At 34.1% G+C, this 27908-nt stretch overlaps 2 protein-coding genes across 3 annotated transcripts in view; one reads left to right on the top strand and one right to left on the bottom strand.

Moving 5' to 3' along the window:
* The first annotated feature begins 1764 nt into the window (after window positions 1-1764).
* LOC110466634 lies at window positions 1765-24769 on the top strand. The gene is made up of 16 exons (XM_021523267.1): window positions 1765-1957; window positions 6592-6778; window positions 7880-8043; window positions 8577-8754; window positions 9338-9602; window positions 10109-10244; window positions 10654-11042; window positions 12073-12175; window positions 14318-14572; window positions 15043-15504; window positions 16569-16699; window positions 16983-18206; window positions 18820-18844; window positions 19006-19131; window positions 19465-19659; window positions 20423-24769. The coding sequence occupies exons 2-16, from the start codon at window positions 6663-6665 to the stop codon at window positions 21106-21108; spliced, it is 4455 nt and encodes a 1484-aa protein (XP_021378942.1). The 5' UTR covers window positions 1765-1957; window positions 6592-6662; the 3' UTR covers window positions 21109-24769.
* LOC110466636 (intron-binding protein aquarius-like) overlaps window positions 24761-27908 on the bottom strand; it is a 23839-nt gene continuing 20691 nt past the window's right edge. For both annotated transcript variants that reach the window (XM_021523268.1, XM_021523269.1), the window contains exons 35-39: window positions 27331-27416; window positions 26694-26805; window positions 26221-26283; window positions 25741-25863; window positions 24761-25165 (exon numbers count right to left, since the gene is read on the bottom strand). In XM_021523268.1, the coding sequence (XP_021378943.1) occupies window positions 25130-25165; window positions 25741-25863; window positions 26221-26283; window positions 26694-26805; window positions 27331-27416 (420 nt within the window). In that variant the 3' untranslated portion in view covers window positions 24761-25129. The remainder of the gene's footprint in view (window positions 25166-25740; window positions 25864-26220; window positions 26284-26693; window positions 26806-27330; window positions 27417-27908) is intronic.

The raw sequence follows: 27908 nt of genomic DNA, 5'->3' as shown, positions 1-27908 counted from the left end.
CCTGGAAGATTGGATGTACTGAGCGAAAAGGGAAACATGCATCTACGTTTTCGTATCCCGATTTATATCCTATTTTAATGTATACTTGAGACATTTTCAATGGAAAAAAATGTTGAAACGCGCGACGGAGTTCGTTATATATAAATAACAAAAACAAAGAATGAAAAAATCGCAGTGAACCAGCGTGCTTCTTATTCGTGACATCCAAAATGGAAGACAGTGTATATATACAAAATGTAGCAAGGTTGATTAGGGGTTAGGTCGGTTAAAGTATTGTTAATACATAACTGGTAGTTGTCAGTTGTATGTTTACCGCGGTGCGCTTCCTAGATCGGTTTCGCTGTTGTCATTATAGGACATTTTATATATGTGAGTATAGATACGTTATACAAGATATATACATATACATAATACAAGTTTTAGCGTATTATAAAATTGATACATATGTAATAGGACTAAAAAAAACTATCGCTTTTGTACGACATTCTTTGCATTTCAGATACTGTCCCCTATTTGAAATGGCAAATATACCCAATGGAGAAGCCTATCTTAGAATCAAAACATTGGTATGTATTAGTTCTGCATGGTATATATAACATGACGTATGGATATTCAAACTTCTACTCTGCAACTTTTTATACTGTGTATGTGATCCAGGTTTGTTATTGTGCAAACTGTTCACATTCAAAGATCGGTATATGAATGTGAACTCGTGTCAATTAGAAATATCGAAATATATTGGCTTACCTTATACATTACAGTCCACACGAAATTTAGGGGTATACTGGAATCGGCCTGTCTGTCATTTCAAAGACTTATTCTTGTCTAGTTAGCATACCGAACAAATGTATTTTGATAGAATAATTGCTATACTTCTCGCTTCTTGTATTTCTACCATGAATTCATGTTTATATTTTATTTCGTGTCTGTGTCTGTGTCTGTTAAGCATATTGTTCCTATGTCAGGGAGGACTTACAAACTCGTGGATGTGTGTCTAGGTTAACATTTACCTTCTTCGGCACAACTCTAGCTTGTATATCAGTCTAGATGTGTTATCAATTTAATACGACACTGACTTCCATGTGCAAATTTACAAAACCTATTTGGACACATTTATATAATAAATGTCAATACATATCATCGATTATATACTCAACGTGGTGAGAATATATCTAATTATTCATCACTTGGTCGCAGGGCAGATAATAATGGTTCCAAAACATTGAAATACAATCTAAAAATGAAAGCCTTTAAAACGATCACCGGTTTCTGAAATTGACATATGCCATAATAAACAAACAGAAATGAATGTTTGATTTAGACATTTAAATTACAAAAATATTCCATATACTTTTTTGATATTTTCCAGTTATTTAAATTTAAATTTAAAATCTTTCCTCTGGAATTCCTATACGAAATGACATCTTCAGGGAAGAACATTGATCAGTTTAATACTGAGTTGGTAACCCTTGTAGGTAACTGTGAAGAAATACAAGTTATATATTGTTACTTCTGTTATAGTTTACTTTGTAACGTTTACACACTTGTTCAATTTTATGCGCAAAAGTTGTTCAAAAGATCAATTAAAATTAAAATCAATAAAACTAAAGGTACAATCCCTGTCGACCTTACATTTGACACAAGCTGTCCCAACGTCGATTGACTATAAAATAAGCATAAGTTCCTTTCATGAGCGCTGATTTGTATGACAACTGACCTCTTGCTCTTGTATTTTAAAACTGACACACTGTCATGTATGTTACATAGCGCTGTATATATGTGCATATCATGACGTAACAAGTATTCAAGTCGATAAGGGATTACCAACGTAACGTGTATTTATGGAATCTCTGGAAAACCTTCAGGAAGTTCATCGATGTTTTGGAAGAGACTAGCAGATGTGCTGGTAAAGAACGTGAAATACTACAGAAAACAATGGCCGCTACTACCAACCACAGTGAGTGTTAATCATTTACTTGATTTCATTATTGTATTATTTTCTACACATTATAGAGCAAACCGAGTGTATTAGTTACAAGCAAGTCAAGTTTCACCAATACCCTCCACTCTCTATTCAGAACCCCAAAACCCACCGTAGCCTTCCCCTCCCGGACCCCAGATTCACTCCAAACATTAGTTCAGATGTTTCTACTTATCAAATCTAAGACCCCACAATGACATCAAAATGAAACAAAAATCAGTTCGAAGTCAGCATATACTCATTGCAAAACGAAAGTTGAATTGCATACCAATAAAAGGAACATATTTCTGGGAAATTATTTACTACATGTTATTTATAGCTAATGGAATTATCTAAGATAAAACACACCAGAGAGGTATAACCTTTACACCAGAATTTGAATGAAGTTGAAATCACTCTTATTACGTCATTTGTACATTTTGTTAGTGTGTCACACGTAACGGCTGCGTTCACGTGTGTATCTACTTCGTAAATGTGTGTTATTCATAGAATCAGTGACGCGTCCAATAGCAGACGAACCGCCTTTAGTATTAAATTAAACATAGCTGTGAATATATTTTACATTGTGCAAGAGCATGTATAGCTTGAGATAAATTCTTTCTAAGTCTACTATCGGCAATCCTATGTAACACTCAAGTTGACGGTGTCGTAAACCGATATTTCTTTGTTACTGTATTGAGTACCATTTAACGGTGAACTACCATATCTTTTATTTTTTTTATTTTTTTCGTCTCCACAGATACATCATGTAAAATATCATATTGAGTATACATATATCATGTAAACATATCCTCTCACAGGAGTCACATCTTTGATTTTTTTCCTTGCTTGGGATGAGTTCTGGAGTTAAGTATCTGAGACGTTTATTTTTTTACCAAACATTACTTATAACTAAACGTCACATACTGTATACATTTACATCACACCACGAAGACATAAACTATTACAAGGCAATACATATATCCATATATATATATTCTGACTTAAAAATAATTTCTATCTACATTGCTGTTTAAGCGAACTTCAATCTAACTAAGTATAAAATTTGTATATAAGTCAGCTATTTTTTTAATATCAGGATATGAAATGTGTATAAACATGTATACATAGTATACAAGTAAATCCATTTAAAATAAAATTGTGTATTATATGTAGGTGTTTTTATTGTAACACTCCTTCACTCTTTATATATGTTTTCAATTGTATTTCATGCATAAACGTATATGGATATATATAGAGTCCTATAACCTATAAACAATCTGCTATACAAATGTAGGGGGAAGCTTTACTACCTAAGAAAGTAAGAAATCTTATTTTAAAATAGTTACATCTTTATGTCATATGGATAGGTTGTAATTTATTAATGTTGTTGTTTTAATGTAAATACATTTTCCCACTCTTCCCATATTTGAAAAAATATATATTTGTTTACATGTATTTATGTGAACAAGTTTTTCGATTGTATATCTTTGTGCAATAAATTCTTTTAACAAGTTTAAGTTAACTCTGTCCTGTCTTTTTGATGCACAAAAAATAAAGTATTTTGTAAGTAATATAAGGAAGTTGAGAGGTTGTTATGTGACAATGTTAACTGTATGTCCAAACAATATCATTTTCAAATCAAAAACTACTGTTTAATTTGTTTTTTGTTTTATCCATTCTTCTAGTTTGGTCCAAATGACATGAGCTTCATTACATTCCCAAAACATATGTTCTAAATCTTATTTTTGCACTTGTCATTATTTGTTATGCCAATCTTTTTCAAATATTTATTTACTGGTAGAATTCGATTTTGAATTTTATACTGGAACCATTGTAGTTTTGTATCTGGTAGTCTTAAAGGGTAGTAAATGAATTGTATTCCAGTTCAAATATTGGAAAACAGGATTTGTTTTCCATTTAATTTCTGATGTATTGACTATGTTTTTGTGGTTTTGCTCTGTAAGTGCATAATAGAAATCTCCACTGCCTTTTTTACTTCTAAATAGAATTTGGGTGTGAAAAGGTAAATAAGGTCTTACAATAGTATTGTTATTCAGATATACCTTACATTTTTTAATCACAGATTTAATGGATGCACACAGACTCTGGTAACTTAAGAAATTATTCGATATTACAGAAAACTTGTCTTTGAATTCTTCAAAATTTAAAAATGCTCCATCTCCTTTCATTATGTCAACTACTGTATTTACACATACCTTATGCCAGTCTTCAAAATAAATGTATTGATTCCCTATCTTAAAGCTAAAATTGTACTATAAAGGGGAGGTAAGAAGGTCAGTTTTGGTTCTTATTCTATTTAGTTTTGACACTTTTATCCATGTATTTAGGACTTCTTTCCAAAATATGTTATATTTGTTATATTTAAGTTTTCAAAGAAACCTTCACCAAATTTTGAAAGGCATTGTATGGGACATATTCCATGTTCAAAAATGTTTTTCCATTCCCTATCACTTGATGTCAAAAGTCTTCTTACCCAAGTAGATTTTAAACTATCGATAAAGTTCCCTATATCTATCATTTTTAAACCTCCTTTGTTGTTTTGTTTAATTAGAGTGTTCCTTTTCAATTTATCAATAGGTCCTTGCCATATAAATGTTAAAAAAGTAGAATTCAATATTTTAATAAAAGCTCTGTCTGGATTCGGTATAGTCATAAAGAGATGAATAATTTTTGAAAGTATTAATGTTTTTAAAACCGTTATTCTACCTATTGGTGTAAATATTCTTTTAGACTATTGTAGTAATGATTTATCTAAATTTTATGCCTGAGTCCAAGTAAATATCACCATGGCAAGCTTGTAAGACATGTTAAGTGCATAAACAACTAGAACACTTCAAATGAATTGAAAATGGCCGTTTTTATTAAAAACGACATGTTTATATAAAAACTTTATCTTTTAAAGTTTTTGTCCAATGTACTTAAAAGTCTTAGATGGGGTAAGAAAACGCCCCTTTAAGAAGTAATAATCATATTGAGAAGGAGGCAAGAAGGGGAGGTGGTGGGTAATAAAATTCACTTAGATATTTTTCAAAATTAGATCATGATGTAAAAAGAAGGTACACACCTTGTTCCTCCATCATCTTCAGCAGGCTAGTGACCTAGGGTCAGCTAGTGCACATACTTATATAGGGTGCTAAAAATAGCCACAAATTCATACGACTTTTGACCTTCTCACCTCCTACTAATGGTCAGCGTCCGCTCATATCAATCATAGATACAACAAATACAGTACTTTAACATTCATGATATTGAAACATTATAAAAAACAAAGTATTACTAGGACATTCATAAATTACATTAAACCAGGTTTAATTTGTATTTATGCCTGATTCCAAGTAAATATCACCATGGCAAGCTTGTAAGACATGTTAAGTGCATAAACAACTAGAACACTTCAAATGAATTGAAAATGGCCGTTTTTATTAAAAACGACATGTTTATATAAAAACTTTATCTTTTAAAGTTTTTGTCCAATGTACTTAAAAGTCTTTGATGGGGTAAGAAAACGCCACAGAGATTACAAACCCTTGGGATTGTAATCACTCCCCCATCCGCAGTATTATAGTTAATGTTAATCATTTCATCTAAGTTGACAGAGTAATCTATTCCAAGAAGGTTAAATTTTGTAATCCCCCATTTTAATTTCCATCTATGGTAGTAGACGTCTTGACTGATTGTTTTTTCTTCCTGTCCATATCAATTGTGTTTTGTCACTATTTACCTTAAGACCTGATATTTGTGCAAATAATTCTAACATTTTGAGTGCCTCATTGAAAGATTTCCTAGAACCATTTAAAATAAGTGAACTACTATATGAACACAGTATTGTAATATAAACATATCCGTTAAATAACTCATCCACAGAATCAATTCTTACTGAATGATAGATAACATCTAAATTATAAACAGATAATGCGATTGGAGAGACAATAAAGTAAGCTATAGTAGTTAAAATGAAAGTATAAACATAGGAACCTTAGGTATGTCTTACCCGTTATACCGGTCTACACGAAAATAACTTTTTGTACTCGGTTGTACTCGGAAGCATTCGGGTGATATGTTCGGTGCTGACCTGGGTATCCGGTGGATGTCACCTGGTTAAATGGTGTATAAAGACATTTTCATGGGTGAACTTAATGATCTCTTGGTGAACACTAAGTGGCACTAAATATACATTGTCTTAATTAAAATATTAATATAATTAAGATTAATGATTAACGGGAAAACTGATTTGCATTTCATCACCGTGGTAGTAGGCTTATGATATTTCGTACACTAGCGTACACTGCATTGCTGTAATACTTTGTACAGTAACATGGATTGAAAAACATATTCACAAATATCCTGTTTTTTTACCTTGTGCATACAAGTGCAATGGGTTTGTAATATGACCTTACAGTCTTGCAAATACAACTTTATCAGATATGTAAAGTTGTTATATTCAGTTGATCAATTTAACCGTTGTTTCAGTGATCCTCCGATCTTTTTCCTATTAGTCTCATAAAAATCAGAAAATAATACCAAATTTCAGTACAGAAAGACATATGGTTTCTTAATTTACAAGTGAATATACTGTTATGCTCATTTTTATCAATTTCACCTTTCAGAACAATAAGTATCAATGCCTATAAAACTGGACAATGACGTCGCCACTTATCGTGAAAGAAAGTCATGAGCCATGAATAAATTGATTTTTCCACAATATTCAGGATGGCTTCATATCAGGACTGGCTACTTCGAAACAAAAAGGGCATTTTTTGTTTTATGTAATGGACAACTGAATTACTACGATAAGTACGTGCAATATTTTATCTTAAAAAGTCTTTTATGAGCGATTTTAGAATATGTTGCCTCGATATATTTTTGCCTTCGGTTTTTTGTTTTCTATATATATATGATGAACATTGGACCATTAATAATGATTTTGATACCTTGTATTATTAAAAATGATATCGATACATTGTATAATTACAACATGATAACGATACCTTGTATAATTACAACATGATAATGATACCTCGTATAGTTACAAAATGATAACGATACCTTGTGTAATTACAAAATGATAACGATACCTTGTGTAATTACAAAATGATAACGATACCTTGTATAATTAATAGCATCATGATAGGTGATAATATGATGCATGAAATATGCACCTTACGGAATACCTGGTTTTGCAACCAAACGTTTTTTGTGTGATTCCTGGCCCCGGTTTCATCAACGTTCCTTAACTTAAATGTTTCCTTAACTTAAAATCGCTAAGGAATTCTGTATCTAGGATTTCCGAAAAAAAAACACGTTTTATGAACATTCATTAACTTAACTAAGGAGCTCCTTAGCGATATACGTTTGGGTTGATGTGGCCTTAAATATTTAAGGGATTCCTGAAATTAAAGGAAGGATTTAAGTTAAGGAATCTTCATGAAACGCGATTTTATTTAAGTTAAGGAATCTCCTTATGTTTAAGGACAAAGCCGGTTTAAGGAACTCCTTAAAGTTAAGGAACGTTGATGAAACCGAGGCCAGTCTATGTTTGGTTTGTTGTCTCCTCAATTCATGTTTCTACTCATGGCGACTTTGTGTTCCTCTTGTTCTTTTATGTTGCCGCTGTGGGTTTTTGTCCTGTTATATACATAGCGGGGTAGATTTAGTCGTTGCTTCTTGTCCTTTTAGTATATTTTTTTCTTCATGGAGCCTGTTCGTCCTTTCTTATTTATAACACAGTAACTTCATGTGTTTTGAAACAAATAGACGAAAGATAATTGTCCAAAGTTAAACTGATTGGATGACATTTCAAGTGTACATATATATGCTATTTTTAGGTACCTACATTTCTTTATGTGAATATTTTTGCATTTCAAAAGACATGTCTTATTTACTTTGTTCTATAAGAGATTGGAGAAAAACATTCCATAGTGGTGACGTCAATCAAAAAGAGAAAAAGTTTAAAGTTACCCCGATTGGTGACCTGTCCTTCAAAATAGATAAATTGACCTTGAAGTCTGACAATGAGGCATGCAGAAACAGGTGGATACGGGAACTGGCACACGCTGCAGGTAAGGATGATTTTCTTCTCCCACCTTTAATTGAATTGTTTCCAGTTTTACTTCTGGATTCCCTGTCACCCTCCAGGATATGCGTATGATATATGGCACACGGAAAGAAGCCATACGATGACGGGGTAGGTCAATTGCAGATAAGGATAAAAATGCAGATAACCATTGTTTTCAAGTATATATAGTGAGAGGATGGGAGAAGAAAAACCTCACCCAATGCTGAGGGTATGCCAGAGAAATAACATCACTTGGGTCGATTCTTGAATGTCTGATCCCCGACTCGAAACAAGCCTCGGGTTAGACAATCAAGAATATCACCCCACGGGGTTGATGTTTCTCTTCCTATACTCTCGCGTTAGGGGATTGGGGGGGGGGGAGACTTGTCACAGATGTTAGCATCGACGAAGAAATTACATAACAATATGATTTGTACTATTTATTGAATACATAACATAAAAAAATAAACTTGTGAAAAATAGATCTTGCAGATGTAAACACACCCACCTGGATCACGATGTTTCACAATGTTTCAGACGAGGAAGAGAATGTGGATTTGTTCATAGACGACTGTAAAAGAGATCTAGAAAATGCCAGTATTGGATCTTTACCTGATATTCTCAACTGGGTGACTGGTATACTGGCAATTCTTAAAGATGCCAGGACTACCAGAGAAGACCTAGCATGTATTGGTAACCACCTGGCAAATTCTGGGTATGAACATTCGGTTAACACGTTACTCTCTCCCACCCATACCAATTAACTGTTATGTCTAAAAGTCAGTCAACGTAATTTTATATAACTTATAAACTATCAATTTTTAGGAGATTGCCTAAATATTGTATTATCCGAGTTATCATGTTCCAACCAAAATCAGTGTGGTAATATTTCATTTTATCGCTTATTGGTTTGATTCCAATCTAACGCGCAGATCCATTTATATAAATAGTGATGAATGGTTTTGGTAATACACATTTTCCTTAGACACAGCAACGAAACAAGAATATACTATCATATGACATGAGTGGTGAACCGTCATGCTCAATGTTCACATGTAAAATCATGGCATGGGATGATAGCGGTACCGTTTACAAATTGTGACATATAGTGGGTGACAAAAACAAAAACGAAATGTCTAAAACCTTATCATTCCATTACCACTACAAAACAATGTGGAAGAAATATCCTTAAAAACTTGTTAAATGTCACTATCAGATGAGTTGTTGCTTTGTATTTCAACACAAATGTCATAATTTTCTAAGTCAGCTTAATTTTTATTCTATTTTCTTCACTTCAGTTTTGTCAGTGCAGTTGTTCGTTGCTTCAAATTTGCGTTGCACTGTACACAGACATTGTATCTGACAAACGTCGTGCTAGAAACTGTAGCTACCAGCGACGATTGTGATGACGTAGACAAGATTCTCTACATAACAAGACGACTAATATGGCGGCTGTCATTTGCCAGCAAAGCCTTCGCCGTCGCCATTACCTGTACTGATTATCTCCACTACGTCGTTCAGGATCTGAAACAAGTTCTTTTGTCACCGGAGCAAGACTGGGAGGTGATGTAGCTTGATTATAGTATGATAAATTTGTGTAGTGTAGCCACGAGATTGAAAAAAGCCAATATAACAATAGGTAAATTCGTATTATATATGCATATTAACCCAAATAAGGTAAAACGATATTCATACTTCCCTTTTATTTCTGCAAAAGATTGATCGTTCTATATTTCTAAAAGTGATACAGAAGCTTGCATATTTTAGACGTCGATGCCTTGTAGGTAGGGATCGCACCAAACTCTTGGTTGCCATGCCCACACCATCGATGTCTGATTTTGCATTATCATTTTGGTTCCATAAGATTGATAAAATGCATTGCAGAAGTGTATAAATGGATTTTTGTTACCGGCAAAGAAAATGTATTGTACACAAATGAAATGATCAGTTTATATAAATGTCATTTTAAATAACACAGTTACCGGTGAGACGATTTATGAATGAATCCCAAGTTTACTATACAGTAAACATATTTTACCTATTTTATACGAAAAACTCTTGTTATGTAGGATGGAAACTATTTGATATTTTCTGCGTTGGACGTGATACAGCAGTGCGCGCGGTCAGGTGTGAAGAAGGAAAAGTTGTACGAATTTGGAGGAGTGTATACAATTGCATGTATTCTAAGACAAACTTCTTCAAACAGTTAGTATATATAAACGTCAAACTTTATAGACTGTTTCCCCTTAATGTGTTTATTATTGAATAGATTGTTTCTGTCCAGTGGAAGTTAATAGTATTCATTTTTCATTGAGTAAAGAAATGGTATTCTATATAATAATGTTCGAACTTTTTGTAATATCAGTACTTCAATCTCGTTACAAAACATAACACGTATTCGCATGCTGTTCCTCATATCATATGATTTGCTAAATATTGTATAGTTGAAATACTGTGTAAATAACATTCTATATCTACTGACAAAATGGCTTCGATTTGTATGTTATAAACAATACAGGATAACTTATCCACAATGTAAACGTGTTTGTTGCACCATCTGAAAAAAATATGAATCGTTGGTAATAAGCATAGTTTTTGCTTTCCTTTTGTGCAGAAATCAAGCTAGCCGCATACATGGCGTTATCACACATGGTCAAACAGGACGATGTCAAACATCTGAAGATAGATGAAGCTTTTCTTATATACCTATTAGACCTTCTGAAAAAGGCTATTCCCAACAGCGGTCACAACGTGACTGTCGACAGGGCGAGTGGCTACTACACTGAAGTGTTAGAACTGTTTGACACACTGGACGGCTTGTGTAGCCTAGAGGAAAACAGAAAGATGATTTATGACAATGGAATTATCAAAAATGTTGCTGATGTGACAGAAAGCTGTGCAAAAGAAGACCTGAGTAATCTGACAAATGAAGAGGAAACGTTGTCAACATTACGCCTCATAGACCGGTTGTGTTACTCGCTGTACGCAAAGCGGGCTCTAAAGGTAGGCGGATACATGATTGTGGACCATCAGGAAATGTCAAATTATCATTCATAATAGAATGTTTAGTCATCCTCGATTTGTATTTCGAAAGCTACTATTTTTGCTCCACAACAAACGGAATATTTTTTGTTTCTTGATGAACAGCTACATTCACTCATCGGTTGAATATTTTTCATATTGTTGAAAAAATATAAAAAATAATATTTACCTCATTTTTGAAATGAAACTTGTATTCAAGGGGGAAAATTCTCTATATAGTATTACATTATTAATTCATTCAATATCACTCGTCAAAAAAAAAGTAAAAATAAATAAATATAGTCTGAAATAAATATATATAGTCTGAAGAATCTCCCTGAAAAGATGAAAGTACGTACTATCGTTGAGATTTTTTCTTTTTATATTATTTCTTCGTCCCTAACGATAATGTTTCTCTTATTTCCTTACGGAACTTTCAACCGACTTTTCCAGAATTGATAGTCATGGTTTTTTAACGCCTTTTTTCAGTGGAACTTTATTAACTCAACGGAACGATGCTTAAAACATAAAACAAATAGGACTATCAACAATATTGCATAAAGCAGATAAACGATGAAATTAGAATAATTAAAAAAATATATAACAATATGGAAAAACCTAAATCACTTGCAAGAGGGCGAAAATGCCAGGGGACCATAAAGGATTCGAACCATGGATCTCAGAACACGTAATAGTAGTTGGGACCTGCTTTACTGTCTTATCAATTTTCAAAACTACAGAGTTTCCTCTAGTTAATTACCAATATTCAATTTGTCCTATGATTGGCACATTTTTCTGATTCGCCATTCCACCAGATCAAGTAAAATGTTATTTAAATGTTCATGCCATTGCTCTTCCATAATGTTGTTATTATAATTATTGGGTCCAAACTATCTGATATTACCATCATAGGCACAAATAAATATTTCAACTTCTAGGACAGAAGAGAGAGAAAATGAGCGATACTGGCCCAATATGCCTCTTGTTTTATCTTATAATGATTATATTACAGACGAATGAAACCATAGTGACCAGTATTGATATCTTACTTGGCGTAGACAATAAGAAAGTTAGAGATAAAGCGAGAGCAGTTCAGACAAGAATCCAGGCTGTTGGTAATGTTACGATTAACACGTGATTGTTGCTTTGATCTGCGTTGCATTTTTACTATCTTTTGTTAATGTCTTTTGGTACGTAACTTGATCTAATACATGTACCTGCTCGTGATGGAGTACTCATCATATATACAAAACAAATCTTATTGTCTTGAAAGCTTCATTATACACATATAATATTACACTTTAGGACATCTGAATTCATTAATTGTCACAACATATTATTTGTATATGTCCTCGAAATGCTTTAGGTATAAATATTTAATGAACGAGTTTATTTTATTAGCATAATTATCTGGCATATTCGTTTCGTTTCGAGGACATTTCTTCTAAAATGTTGCACCCTAAGGGTCTACATATACTAGATACACTACTATAAAAAGTTATATAACAGCGTGTTCAATGACATTCCGTGCTACTTCGTCATTATTTCGATGATAAATAGAATATAAATGAATGTCGGAGGAAGGACCTAACTTCAGTTAGCGTGATCATGCAACTTTGAATTTTTAAAACATCTCTCCATATGCATGCTTTTTTTCATTATAGCTTATTCATTTGTTTTGGCTATTAACAAAGTTTCAAACTTAGTAGAACTTTTTTTATTTCCTTTCCCCTACTTCTAGCATGATTGCTATTAAAAACTATAGAATTGTATTGTATCACAATTATTGTAGTCCTTTTCGAAGCACTCGATGCAGTTTAAATTTCGTCGTTCATAATGCTGTTTAGCTAATCATACTGACAAATATTTGTACATAGCTTATTATATATTTTCCTCTATAGATTAGGTATCCGAAAGAACCTTTTTGTTTTGCGACTTGTAAGAATATGGAACAATCTTCTGGAAAACGCAGATCTGAGATAAGTTCATGCTCCAACCAATGTCACATTCATCTATTGATAAATATTTCAGTGTTATGATTTTGAGTCAGGTGTAGAGGATCTATATAGGTCCTTTATCGGTAAAACAAAACTTTATTGAACTTAATACTGAATGAAAAGTTCCGATAAGGAGGACATTATATACATCTGCGCCGTTTAGACTAGATTCTACTATGAGATTTCAGTGACAACAACAGTAATAGCCTGTGACCTATATACTGGGATTTGACGAAAGATACAAGCCTTATGGCATATGCTAATTGAAAAAACAATCCTTGTATTTATTTCAAATACATTTTATGAATTGGTTAAAGTAACTCGATAACAATTAGCCTTTGGATCTTATCAGTAACTGATGGTAAAAATAAAATCATTTAACGGCATAATCTTCCGCCTTTCAATACATTCAAAGACGTGTTTTGGAACCAGAATAAATCATTTAACTTTCTAAAACGACGGAATGAAAACTGTGTGTATTCCTACGTATTTTCCTTCTTTATTTATTTTTACTTGGTGAGCTATGTCTTGAGACCAAGTGTAGTTAAATATGTAGTACATAATTTCTTAGGCATCTTAGTTCGAACAAATAGTATGTGCATGTATTACTAAAATGTTCTGAATTATTATTATTATTATTCAAATTGACTGTTAAAATACATTTTGGATAATATGCAAAGAAAAAATAATCAATGAGGAAAATTTCGGACCGATTGTAATTGTAGTCTCCCTTACGGAATCTCAAACAGTGCAAGACTATTTTCGTTATGAACACACATGCATGATAAAAATGTTGTTGAATGTTACTCGTACAAAATGATTTGAAATACATATGATCTGAAGGATGATAGAAATGTAATATTTGCTCGTACTTCGCAGGATTCACATTTCCCGTCATTTGTCGATGTAACCAACAAAATAAATAAGCAGCATCTAGACAAAACTTATGGTCTGGAAACGCTTAATATGGTTACACATCCTTTTGTTTTTGTGGAGGTCATTGCATTTTCAGATTTGGTGTGTTGACAATATCGTATATATTTCTTCTATTTTATTTATCTGTATGTATTTGTTTTTTCTCCTTTTGTAACGATGATGATGATGATGATGAACACTTGTATGCGTTACAACATTATATTTCATTAGAAAAAGAAGCATTATAAATGAGTAACACGAATTATAAACATATTTATTGCATTTGCATAAATAAAAAAGTTTAAATCTTGTCTCGATAAGTTTCTGTTGGGTCTACGTTGTTAGAGCTGCCACGGTCAATACTACGTCTTGACACAGACACTGTTTTGAGGTACAAAACAGCTTTACGGTGTGGAACTACGCCAGATCGCCATGTTCGAGTGATGGTGCTGGGACATAAGGGAGCCGGCAAAAGTTCTTTATGTCGGCGACTACTTGATGACGACCTCGAGGGAATCGATAGTACCGAGGGTATAGATCTCTACATTCAAAAGATTCTCGTGGATCTTAAAACTTTGGAGTGGACAATTCAAAACAAAGGTAATGTCATTGAGATGGATCTCTGGGTTTTGAAAACAAATAGGAATGCAAAAGGAAGTTTTAGAGTGCCTAATGTTCAACACGGAATTTTTAATTGTCCTCTTACACAACTTCTATAAGGTTTCACATGGCAATTTAGGATACGCTCTTCCTACTTTATACTAAACATATATAATCTATATCTATATAATAAACATAGATTCAAACTATAAATTGTTAAACAGTAATGATATGGAGAGTGGCTATATTTGTCAAAAATAGTTAGTAAGATTAAAACAACAGCACTATCATTGACAGCAGATGATGCTTAGGACCTCCCAAAGCTCAGTTATAAATGTTATTAAACTTAAATATTGAATATTTGAATCAAAGGAAAACACCCGAATGTGCGATAAAACAGAAAACCATATTTAATTGTGAAGGTCGTGAGTATTAAATATGTTTGAAGTATTAACTTATCGTTATTACAGGTGCAGAACTTGATAGTCCTATCAACAAATTAGCAAAAGTTATGGACGATATAGATGGAGCAGATTCTCACACCAACAATATTCCTAATCCAGACCAAAATCAATCTCCACAACAACACGCTAAGAAATCTAATAACCACCCGGAGAATGCCAATCCAATCCTCGTATATCGTAGAGAAGAAAGTCAGGAGGGAGAAAGCGAGGACGAATTCGAAGATGCTTTAGAATATCTATCAGAAATCGAATGTCCAACTCATTCGCAAATGACAACGCTTCAACAAGTGTTCCAAAGTCGCATAGCGCACGATTTTCTAGACGAAGACCATGCCAGCATATCCCTTTTTGATTTCGCCGGTGAACAAATCTACTACGCCACTCATCAAATTTTCCTGGCACCTGAATGTGTCTTCATCCTTGTGGTTGACCTAAGTGAAGTGGAGAAAGGTCACGATTCTGTGATAGGTAAGTTACTCGATAAATGTTAACAAATAGGTCAAATGTGTCAAAAAATACCGTTTAACAAAGATTACTCATTTGTGTCCAACTTTAGTCACACCGGTATTCATTTACACTTACCTAACAATATACATGTGAGAATGAATAGATGTCCGAAATATATATATATATGTATATAAAGAATATCTTCTACATCAGGCAATAACATATTGACAGTATGTAAAGTAATACAAACCAGAGGCCCAGAGGGCCTGTATCGCTCACCTGGAAATGTTAGCAAAATTGAAGTTAAAATAGCCAGATGTTGTTGGTAGTGTACATGTATTACATGGTTAGTCAGGGGTTATATGTTTATGCCATTTGACAAAACCCAATCATTCCTACAGGAAAAGGAGAATATTGAAGAATTTACTGTGTTTCCAATATTGGTCCCCGCATTCACATGAATAAGGATGCTCCAGACTAAATTAGGATAAAACCCCTTAATTTCTACAGTAGAAGAATGATTTTAAAGGTTTTACCTCTATTACCCATATTCGGCCCCGCCCTGTGCCCCAGAAGGGGGGGGGGGGGGGCACACCCGAAGTTTATACAAAGTTGAGTTCCCTTGGCTCAAGGATGCTCCAGACTATATTAGGATAAAATACCTTAGGTTTTACCTATATTTCCCTTCTTGGGCCCCGCCCCTCTGTCCAAAGGGATGCAACACCCTCCGTTTATACAAAATTGAGTCCCCTTGGCCCAAGGATGCTTCAGACTAAATTAGGATAAAATCCCTTAATTCCTAACGTAGAAGAAGGATTTTAGATGTTTTACCTCTATTTCCCCTATTTGACCCCGCCCACCTTTCCCCAGGGGGCCACACCCGCCGTTTATACAAAACATTAGTCCCCTTGGCCTAATGATGCTCCAGACAAAATTTAATCCAAATCTAATTTGCCGTTCAGGACTAGTAGCGTTTTAAAGGAAAAGTTGACGGAAAGACTGACGGACGCCGGACGCTGCGGTATGGCATAAGCTCACCTTCGGACCAGGTGAGCTAATAAAAACTGTACGTTTACTCTTTTCAGATGAAGCACGATTCTGGTTGGCATCGATTCTAGACTATTCTGCCATACGAAAAGACGAAGGGAATGGGATGGTGTTCCAGTGCCCACCAGTCGTACTTGTTGGAACACATAAAGACAAGCTCCCGTTCAAGGTAGGTACAATACGGTTTATGTTAATTCGAAATGTTGCAAGAAATGAACCATTTCCTTATTTTAAAAGCCATCAGTTCTAAACTATTTTACAAACAATGTATGTATAATTGCTATCTGTTGTACAACATCAGCAAATAAAGAAACGAAACCAAACGTATAGAGATATGTCGTGCGATCTTTCTTTAATTGACAAACTCAAAGTAAACTTTTCTTTGCCTCTGTTTGACAATGTCAATGTTGGTCCGGAATAGTATGCTAAATTGATATTGTTATGTCTCACAGACAGACAGAGAGAAAGAGGCGTTTGGACTCAAGACGCTACAGGATGTCCTTTCTGTTCCTGAACTTGACTGCCTGGGCAAAGCCAACTTTGCTGGCGTGTGTGTCATAGATAATACCATAATTGATCCAGCGATGGCAGATTTGAAGACAGCCGTCATTGATGCGGCCAAATCCCAAGAAAAATGGGAAAGGCCGATTCCGACAAAGTGGTTGTCCTTTGAAAATGAAGTCATGAAACTGAAAGCAAAAGGAGAAAAGATTCTGGATTTTGATTTGCTGCGTAAATTAAACGCAGCTATCGAATGCCCACTTGAATCGGACGCGGAGATTATTGCATTCCTGAAATATCTCCATGCAGAAGGCTTAGTGCTCTTCTTTGAAGGGGAAAGTCTGACGAATTTGGTAATAATCGATCTGCAATGGGCAATCAATGCCTTTAAACATATCATTACAACGGAGAGAGTCATCAAGCGAATATGTTCACCCGGTCTTTATAAAATGCAACACCAGCTGAACACTGAAGCGAAGCTATATCCAGAATATGTGGAAGAAATCCTCAAAAACTTCGACGTGAACCTTACCCCTACCCACATCAAAAGCGTGCTTCTGTATATGGAGAAGTTAAACTTAATTTCAAAATGTTTGATTACGCGACCCGATTACTGGATCGTACCATGCATGTTGAAAACAACACAGCTTCTTGTAGTTCTTGAAGAGCTGCAGTTTGATCGACAAGTAAAGACATGTGTCCTGTATCTTGATACGCACAGCCCGGGAATGAAAAACGCATTTTCCAGTCAACTGATGGCCGCATGCATAGAAAAATGGTCTCTTGTCACAGCGAAAGGGAGATGTGTTCTCTTTAGGAATATAGCTTCTTTTAAGATCGACATGTGCTGGCGATTGCTGCTACATCTTGAGGAAGGCGTCGTGCAGGCAGTGATATATAGATATTCACAGGCAGAAACGAACATTCCTCGTGGTTTAGGGGAAGAAACCCGACTGTTTCTGGAGAAAACATGTAGTTCTATCATACAAAGGTATCAGAAAGTTGTTCGTGTGCGAAGTTGTGTTCAGTGTTCACTGAAAACCAAGGCGGCCAGCACTCCCGTAGAATGTACATCTCTGTTGAAGCACAAAGAACTTCAGTGTTGTGAGGGCACATCCAATCAACTCCACGTTATTGGACTGGAATCTCTTCAACATTGGTTCAAAGTAGAAAATGTACAGGAAAGCCTGAATCTTAATAGTTGTATTTTTTATACTGAAGCGTATATAAGATATCACATAATTCCTTTAAAGGATAGAAATGGGTTTACAAAATCAAATAAACTGACGCATTATGGCAAATATATATATATAATAAAAAGGGTTAAATGTCCATGTGAAGTAAGTAAATATAAAACAAATAAGATTTAACGACCGACTAAAAAACTAGATGCTTTCACCCTTCACAGGGCTCGTCAGGTTTATTTCAAAAGAACAACTTCGTGATGGAATTGCGACGTCATGAAGTTGTTCTTTTGAAATAAACCTGAAGAGCCATGTGAAGGGTGAAAGCAGCTAGTTTTTTAGGTGGTCGATAAATCTTATTTTTTTCTATATATATATATGTATATATACAAAAGAAACCACAACAGTATTGCAAATCGATAAGGTCATGTATATTGTTCCATTTGACATTGTAATAGATAATGATACATTAGTAACGTATCAAAATGTACATATTAATTATATTCCGTCTTATAGTGTCATGATGTTATTTAAATTATACAAGAAATGGTAATCATATTAGTGCACCATGGAATATTATTTCAATGTTTTGTTTCTTCCATAGACGGATCAGAGAGACTTAACGGAACGTAAGTCATACATCAAATGTGTTTTAATCATATTAACTGATATGGTGAAATGGTGGTTTGACTTTGTAAACGGACGACCTGAACAGAAAAGGATTACAGAAAACTTAACAGAAAGATAAATGTAAATAAATGACGTATTAATTAATCTTTTTCATCTGTAGCAACAGGCCCAGCACACGTTGCTTCTAACAAGAATGAAGTAATGACACATCAAAAAGAATTGCTCCCCAAGTTTCCACGAGTGAGCGTCCGACAGCGAAACAAATCTGGACTACATTTTCCTCAAGGCAAGAGCATAAAACTATAGATTTCTACAGTGAGGATAATTCTAGCCCTTCTATTAAAGTCCCCTATTGGTACGACAATATATTTGTAATTCTGCTTTGTAAATAATGAGGTCGGTGGTGTATGAATTTTGTTTGTTGTCAAATACGACTACTGAATGGCCTAATTTTGAATCTCTCAAGATGTGTCGTATACAAAAATACGCGATTTTATACATCCGGTTATTCATAAAAGCAGTAGTGTTTTTGTGAATTATTTTCATTTGAAATTGTATGATATTAATGTGAACATTCTCTTTTGTAACAAAAATGCGTTAAATCCCGTTTATTTTGCAGAACCTACTGCAAAGGTTGGAAAAGACGTGTTCATGAAGGATTATGACGACTCTTTCACAGAGACATCCCTACATGTATTGCTGTTATGTTGTGAATCAGTGGGGATGTTAAAATCGGACCACGGAACCTGCACTGTCTTCAGAGTGGGGACGAACAGTGCACTAACCACATTCCATTCCGTCAACAAAATATTACGTATGTTAAGTGAAACGACTTTCCATTTACGTATTCTGAATTATTGTGAAGATGTTTTTGCGCATTTGAACGAATCATTTTTTTATGACAATTTTTATATCCGACATGAAGTACGTATTATGTAAATATGATAATATATAACAAGTTTTGAATATTCGATGTATTACTGAAATATGTAAATATACTATGTAGTACATATCAAAAAGTGATATTTCCTTTTAAAAGTTAATTGCTTTGTTACTCAGTGAATACAACCATGCAATACCACACACTTGTGTTTTTCTAACGAATATATCCCTCCGCACAATAAATGAGTGCTTTCTGATTCGTTAGAAAAACACAAGTGTGTGGTCTTGCTTTTATCACATACCTTCCGGTTTTGGTAGAGATCGATACAAAGATTTTATAAACTTAAATATTTTTGCAAACATCGGGAACTTTTCAGGGGGGTTCCCATAAAAAGTAGTTCCGGCTAGTATGTAAATACAACATTCCGTATTGCACATGTTGTATTTCATGGTCTGAAAATTGCTTGTATTACTATAACAAGATTCAACAGGTATGTCATAAATCGTGTTATATGATTTGTTACGTCGTCAAAAATATCACAACATGGCGTTTCATATTTTCATATACATAATGCAATATTATTTAAAAAGATGCAGAGTTGATATTCGGAATAAGATTAATCAGTTTGGTAAGATTAATGAAGGCTAAGTTTGTTTTGAACACAAACAGAACATGAATAGTTTTTTATTTGCAGTTGAGAAAACAACGACTGGTTTTAAGTGGAACTTTGACAACCTATCACGAGAAAATACAGTCGTGATATTCAATCAGGGAGTGTCCTTTAGTCTTCTTCCATGCCTCGAGGCATACGATGCCGATCTCGACTACGCTGTGCTCACCCTCAGTCCTTGTCCAAACATGACCCTCCCTCCGCCATTAATGCCTCTGTCCACAAATGATTCCCCGGACAGACTTGCAGCGGTCATTGGCTTTGGGCACACTAGACATGACCAAAAGACGGTCGATCCACACGTGCCAATCCTGTCCAGTGTTGATGAACAGTTGCAGCAAGCCGAGCAGTGGGTCCGAGAAAATGAGCCTGCAATTCAAGAATGTCTTAGATTGAATGGGGAAAATGAGTATAAAGTTTCCGAGGCATATGCTGTTTTGAACAAAGACAACAAAATATGCATCCGTTCAACCATGGAAAAAGGTGGGTCGGGGTCACCTGGACTTGCGTTCACCCCGAATGGACCCCGCGTGCTTACCATGCTACAAGGCGGCTTGCCGTCTTTCTTCTGGGCGTTACCTCATGACATGAGGGGCTATGTTCCATTAGCATATCGGGTTGAATATGGAATATCGATGTGGGCTATACAGAATCACATTGAACAGGCATTGGGCCGTCCTGACCTCCGGCAGGACATTTTTGGGTATTAACTTTACTTAATGAATTGTTCTAGGGGCACCGTAGTGCAGTGCATAGCGGCATCACGCTTTTCTACTTACCATTAGGTGACTGTAACCGTCTTTGGCGCATTGATTTACCCGTATTGATCACACCAGTGACCCAGTGATCTGGGTTTGGTAATACAGTGTCTGTGCTGTGATATTCAAGTAGAAATGAACTATAAAACCTACCGTAAAAAGTAGATGCACGGTCACATAGTAAACAGTATAATTTAAATATAATACTCAATTATACATGCAGGAACGCACACATACAGAAGATAGTGTCAGAGTATTCATGCAATTAATTGGTAGAAGCAGAAGTGAAGTATTTTTTCACAATGGGCATTTTAACCGAAAAATAGTCGAAACATAACTTTTTGTGCAAATAATGTATAGATCTACTCTTTTTACAATGATGGATATATATATATAAAAAAAGGAACAAAAGTCAAAGAGACTGAAAAACAAAAATTCTACCTAAGATTGATTTTGGTAAACTTTTTTTCTGTTATATAGATGCCATTGTTAGAAAATGAAAATGTTTCAATATTTTTGATGTGAAAACGTAGATTAACTCGACTTTGTTATCCGTATATTTTTACGCGATTTAATATTATTATAAAAAATATAAACATATTTTATATGACAAACATTTGTTATTGTCACTTTGAAAGCTCTACCCAAGGGCAGACATGAATGTCCTTTTTTGACATGTTTTGACGTTTTTCGACAAGAACATTTCGGCTCAATCAAAATAAGATGAAATGTATACAAACGAAATGTTAAATCTCATAGTTTCAGATCTGTAGAAGCAACTCTCTACATAGCGTCAAAACTTTAAATTACACTAAAAGAGGAAATTTCGTGTGGCTCCTGATACTATTGACGGTGTTGAAAAGTTCACGATGACAATACTTTAGCAATACCTCTAACAATTTCTCAATGTATATATGCTCACTTTCGTGTTAATTTACTAAACGTGGTATTGGCGAAAAATGTCCACTCCACAGTACGACATTTTACACTGATTCAGTAATAGTCCAGTTATCCTGCCAGAAAAATAGCCCAAACCTCAAATTTCATTTTTTGTCGGTAGTATAAAGATTATTATTGACCATGACCTCGACATAATGGCGGCAGCTATGAATATCTCTTTTGATAATAGTGTTTTGCCGTTCTACGACAAGAACTTTTTGGTTCAATCAAGATCCTGATTTATATATATAAATTTTATATTGGTGTAAAGTTGAACTTACCTCTTAAATATTAGTGTGAACTTAAATATATATATATATAAGTTCAAATGTACACCAATGAAGGTTTAAATAAGGTTTGAAAGCCTACTAGTTGAATTATAATTTGTTCTTGTGGTCAAAACTAACATTACTGTTATACATTATCCATTTTGTATTGTTTGTCAAAAAATGGTGTCTTTTTATACTATTTATATATTATTTTGTGCTGTTAATATATGCGATGTTTATTTTTAAATATATTTTTAATATTTTTAACCAAACAGGGTATGTATATATTACAATTGCTGAATGATTCTACTTGTAGACAAACTTTTACCCAGATCATATCTCCAAAAGTGATGTACCGATATCTTTTGAAACTACATCTTTCCAATCACATTAATTCGTACAAGCGAGACCACAAATTATTATTTATACCTAAATTGCGAGAGATGTGACCCTCGATTTACTAATAAAATCATGTCAAGTCTGCATTTCCTAAAGTACAAGATATATCAATTTTCGTGTCAAATTGGCATCAAGTAAAAATGAAATAGGGAGGATATTGTATGGTTCAAGGTGGATTATCAGTGGGCCTTTGGACATGGTTTTAGTTTGAGCTAGGGTTATGCTTACATTTTTCATTTACATTCCTCATTACACAACACTTCTCAATATCATGATTTTCCCGGTGAGGACACCATTGATGCAAGTAGTGTTAACTTTGTTTATAAATAGTTTGCTAAATGTATGTGCATATGTTACCATTACTTCACAAAGTTGTTATTTTCATTTAATAAGAGATGCTGTGATAACCTTGTGCAGTATTTCAAATTGTTAAATAAATTGTTAACAAATACTTGTACACTGAATGCACATACCGGTATGATTACTTTCTAAACAACATTTCTGGTAGCTGTCAAAACAATCAAGTTTATCAGTTGCTTTGGCAGAGAATAGGCCTATGTTATATTTTTTGTCGTAGACTTTAAGATGAAAACCTAAAAACAGTCGGAGAACCAATATTTTCCCAATTTTCGTAGAAATGTATGGTTAGGAGATAGCAAGGATCACGAAGCCGTTTTCAATTAGGACAAAATTGAAACTTGTCCTGATATTTATATTTTAGCTCGGCAAAGCTAAGCCTCATTTAAATGAAAAACTTTCAGATTTGATCTACTAGGTAAGTCCATGACATTATGTTTAACATTTGATGTAGGGAGTGGTGATTCTGTTATACCAGTTCATGAAGTTAAATTATCACGAAAAAACATTTATCTTTAACGTTTGTTTGTCTGCCTGTTAAGTGATTTTCATCTTGTTAGCTGTAAATGTCATAAATTTTTAAATTACTTAAGTATTCATCTAAAAATTGTTAGGGACTCATTTTCTACTTGTATTGGGTTTATAGCAGAGATTTTATGAACTTTGTTTTAGCTGATATAATTCAATTATCAAAATTTGATTTAAACTTGAAAGTTAAAACATTTCATTTTTTTATAGGAATATAATATTATAATTTGCTCATGTCGTCATAATGAAGATCTTCCTATTTTCAAATACATAATGTAAATTACCATATACAGGAAAAGTACAACACATTTACAATCGATTCAAAGGGGACCTTTTGATTTGTTTGTAACATTGGCTATGAAGTTTAATTCTCATTAGGTAGGTCTTTATCATGGTACATAGAGATATGAAGTGGTAACATGTGGTAATTAGCAGCAAGCTAGTGTGATCTGTGTAGACTGCTCTGTAAAGATAAGTGTAACCTTAATAATTGACAATTTTCAAAGAACACCCACATTTTATCCTACATAATCATTCCATTGTGAAGGGGTGGAACTATCCTTCAACATATACAGGATGAACCACTAAGTGGGGATTCCACATGTTAATAGGTTCCCCATGGTACAGTATATAATGTGTACAAGTACTGAATGTGATAATACAGTGTTAGAAACGGCAACTTACTATTGTATATAAGATAATAACAAAGTTAGAACAAGTATACGTTTATTTGTTTATTCTATGATCAGTGATTATGATGATAATGATGATCAATATGAACAATGAATCACCAGACACAGGTGAGATTATTTACACCCAATGAACAAACTGTGATTTGGTGATTTGATCAAACTCTGTCCTTACTTACATCCCTTCCCTTGACTATGAAGGCAATGTGGTAGCTTCGAAAATCCAATTTATGCTTTTATCTAAATTCAGTTAACATCTTAATTTTTCTCCTATTTTCTCTTTCTTACTAAATCTGTCACATGCTAATCAAAACGTCTCTGGTGATAACCGGATTTATTTTTAAACCTCACGGACTTAAGATCTATTTCTTTATAATTTATATATATTTATCTCGCACATGCAAGAGATTTCCTAATATCTATATATAGCATCCCCCTCCCCTAAAATCAAAAGAAATGCTACACCAGTTCGGCTTACAAGATTACATTTTGTTGATGCTCTATCCACAATAATGTTCCTTAAGCAATACCACATCAGATCTGAGGAACAAGTCAGTACTCTTAACACATTTCTCAAACTTCTACTGGCAAACAGTACATCATGTTGCTGTGCTAAAGAGCACCTACTGTGCTGTGATCTTTTAAATTCACAATAAAGTTGTCCTTGTGTTTTAGACCTCACATCTGACAGTTTTCTTTGCCAATAACTCTGACAACATTTTTGAACATTGTTCTTGGTCAATGTCCGCACATTCTTGCCACAAAAACTTTTTCAATCTCTTCTCATGCACATCAGCTTTTCTGGGGAGGTTTCCGTAATGATTGAGCCTGAAGACAAAAGATCATTGTTATAGGTTCATAAAGAAGCAACACCCAACAAGTTTGATGAATTTCCGTGAAATATCATTAAACCATTAGATCAAAAAGTTTCTTTCAATACTAATACAGTTGTTTTCCACAAGATATTTTCTGGTATATGGGTAAACATTTTCTGTTTTCTATACTACAGAAAGTGCAAGACAGCAGCTGTTTTGAATTTTAATATTACGATATAGTTCTTAGAATTGAGGCAATCCAGGTGATGCAGTTGTAACAATTTGGAAACATAGGCATCCAAATTACCTGCTTTCCAATGTTTGTCCAAACTTTCCATATTCAATTTAGCAACAAATTCACCAATACTCAAAACCAGTCTCCTCATTTTCTAATATTAGGGGAAATCTAGAACAACTGATAAATATTTGTATCACAACTTTGTTCTAAGGATTGAGGCAATCCAAAACTAGGATGTTCCACTCTCACTCTTTGGAGAAATACAAGTTAAATAAGGGCCCCTGACGCCTGTCTGGAGTTATCAATTCCACTAGTATTGTGTGACATTGTTGTCAGCATGACTAACGTACCTCTGACATGCCACGCTGACTCATCATCATGTTGACCCTGGAGTTGTAGAGGTCAAACACAAACTGAGCCATGTGGGACATGTCCTCCATAACCATTACACTGCCCTCTGGTGGCTCGTTGATCTAAAAATATAAACAAATGTTTTACATATTTCCCTGTTAAGTCTTTTTCTTTTCAATTTTTCACAAGACTACTGTGTCAGATCATACAAGATTTTATTTTGTTATATTTGTCTGTTTAAAGAATGAAATAAAAAAAACATAAAAATTGTTTGGGTTTTGCTTACTTTTAAATGGTTTGACTTTGAATGAACGTTTCTCATTCAATGAAATCTACACATTTAGCCTTCAGGTAAAAATTTCAAATGAATCAACTTGTTTTGCTTCATTCAGGAGTAAGCACAAAGCTAACAACGACATTGCTTATCACAGTTCTTTCAAATTTATATCACTGTTCTGAGTTAAGAAAACACCACCAACCTTGCGCTGTGTGGGATACATCTCTTGGGGAGCAATCTGCAGCTTCTGTGGACGGGACATCAGCTAAAAATTCAAACATCTTCATATTAGTAACTCCAATAATATTTTGTGGACAATATATATTGGCCAAATGAATTACTCTGTTATCTTTCCAATAAATCTATGGAGTCTAATGTTTTGTGCCTGTGGTAAAAATCAATAAAATATATTTTGGCCTTTATTATGAATTATCTGTTATCTTTCGAAAAAATCTATAGAGCCTAATGTTCTGTGCCTAGATATAATTTCCTGTTCATTTTGGACCACTACCCGTACTGTTATACAGGAAATCCCTGTTTTATCAATCTGTTTACCTTTAAAAGGGTTTTCATGTTAAATGGTTTTACCTCAAAGTCGATTGTTTAATTTGTAAATGTATCATAGGAAACATACTTCACATGACTTGACTACTGACTTGTATGTAGATTTTTTACCTTATTGAAAGCAGGAGTCAACTCAAAACAGTTACTGAACAGGCTGACTCTTCCAAATACATACAGGCCCAGTCTAGCTCGAGACATGGCCACCACAAGACGTCTCACATCCCTGTAGCAAAGGATACAAAAAAATGGGTGTTTCAACATTCATATTAACTATTCATTATAGGAACTGTATAAATACTTTGAAAATATAATCAACAGATTCAAAGGAAAAATCTATAAAACCATTATCTAGTCAATAATACAGTGCACCACATTGCTTTTCTTTTATGCAAAAAAGAGCAGCTATGCTATATTTGTTCCCGTTACAAAATAGGGACTGACCCAGTGTAATACATTATTTGGAAGGTTTGATCAGAGTTTCCTGACAAGGTAAACATGTACAAGAGGACAATCATCACAACATAAATAAATGCATTCCTATTTGAACATTTTGGTGGCAACTTATTCAAGAAAAGGACTTCTTGCGTGCATGCTGTCGAATGGATACTACGAAATGCAATATAATCAGTTATTAATATGGTCTATGTGAATGGATTGGGTAGGTGGATCACAATCTGTGGATTAGGAATGTGGAGTGACAAAGATATTGTCTATGCTCTGACTAACAATGGAGTGCTAACAGACTGACCTTAAGTGACCAACAGTCTTAGTCCTGACCAGTGACAGGATTATGTAATCATTCTGCTGGCCCTGGTATCTGTCAACTGTGGTAACCTGTAAAGGGAGATAACAAAACATCAGAACAAATTCTATTTTATTGATATTACTGTTAAGTGTTTAGAAGTCAATTTATGTTAAAAAATAATAACATGTAACTTGTCAGCACATTAAACGCATAATTTCAATCCTAAACTTAATATTTTTCAGCACTGTTTTACCTGTCATACAACAATAACCTAGACCAGTATTGTAATACTGCACAAGATGATTGTTAATACCTAAAATAAGCATAAATAACACATTTAAGGGTTGTGAAATATTTCACTTAATACCTCAAAATGATCTTCAAATTTTGATAGTTAATTCATTTACAAAAACAGTGACATGACACTTGTCACATATTCAAAGCATTATTTTTTTCAAAACTGTATTTGTTCATAATATCTTGTAGAAGTACCTGTCATACCACAAGATACTCGCCCAAAACAAACATAAATAACACATTTTTGGGCTTTAAAAAATTTACACTGATCTGAAAATTTATTA

This window comes from Mizuhopecten yessoensis, unplaced genomic scaffold (assembly GCF_002113885.1).
Source record: "Mizuhopecten yessoensis strain PY_sf001 unplaced genomic scaffold, ASM211388v2 scaffold11139, whole genome shotgun sequence".
In the NCBI taxonomy this organism is placed as follows: domain Eukaryota; kingdom Metazoa; phylum Mollusca; class Bivalvia; order Pectinida; family Pectinidae; genus Mizuhopecten; species Mizuhopecten yessoensis.
Note: the sequence above shows the minus strand (reverse complement) of the source record. Positions and strands in the feature narration are given on the sequence as shown.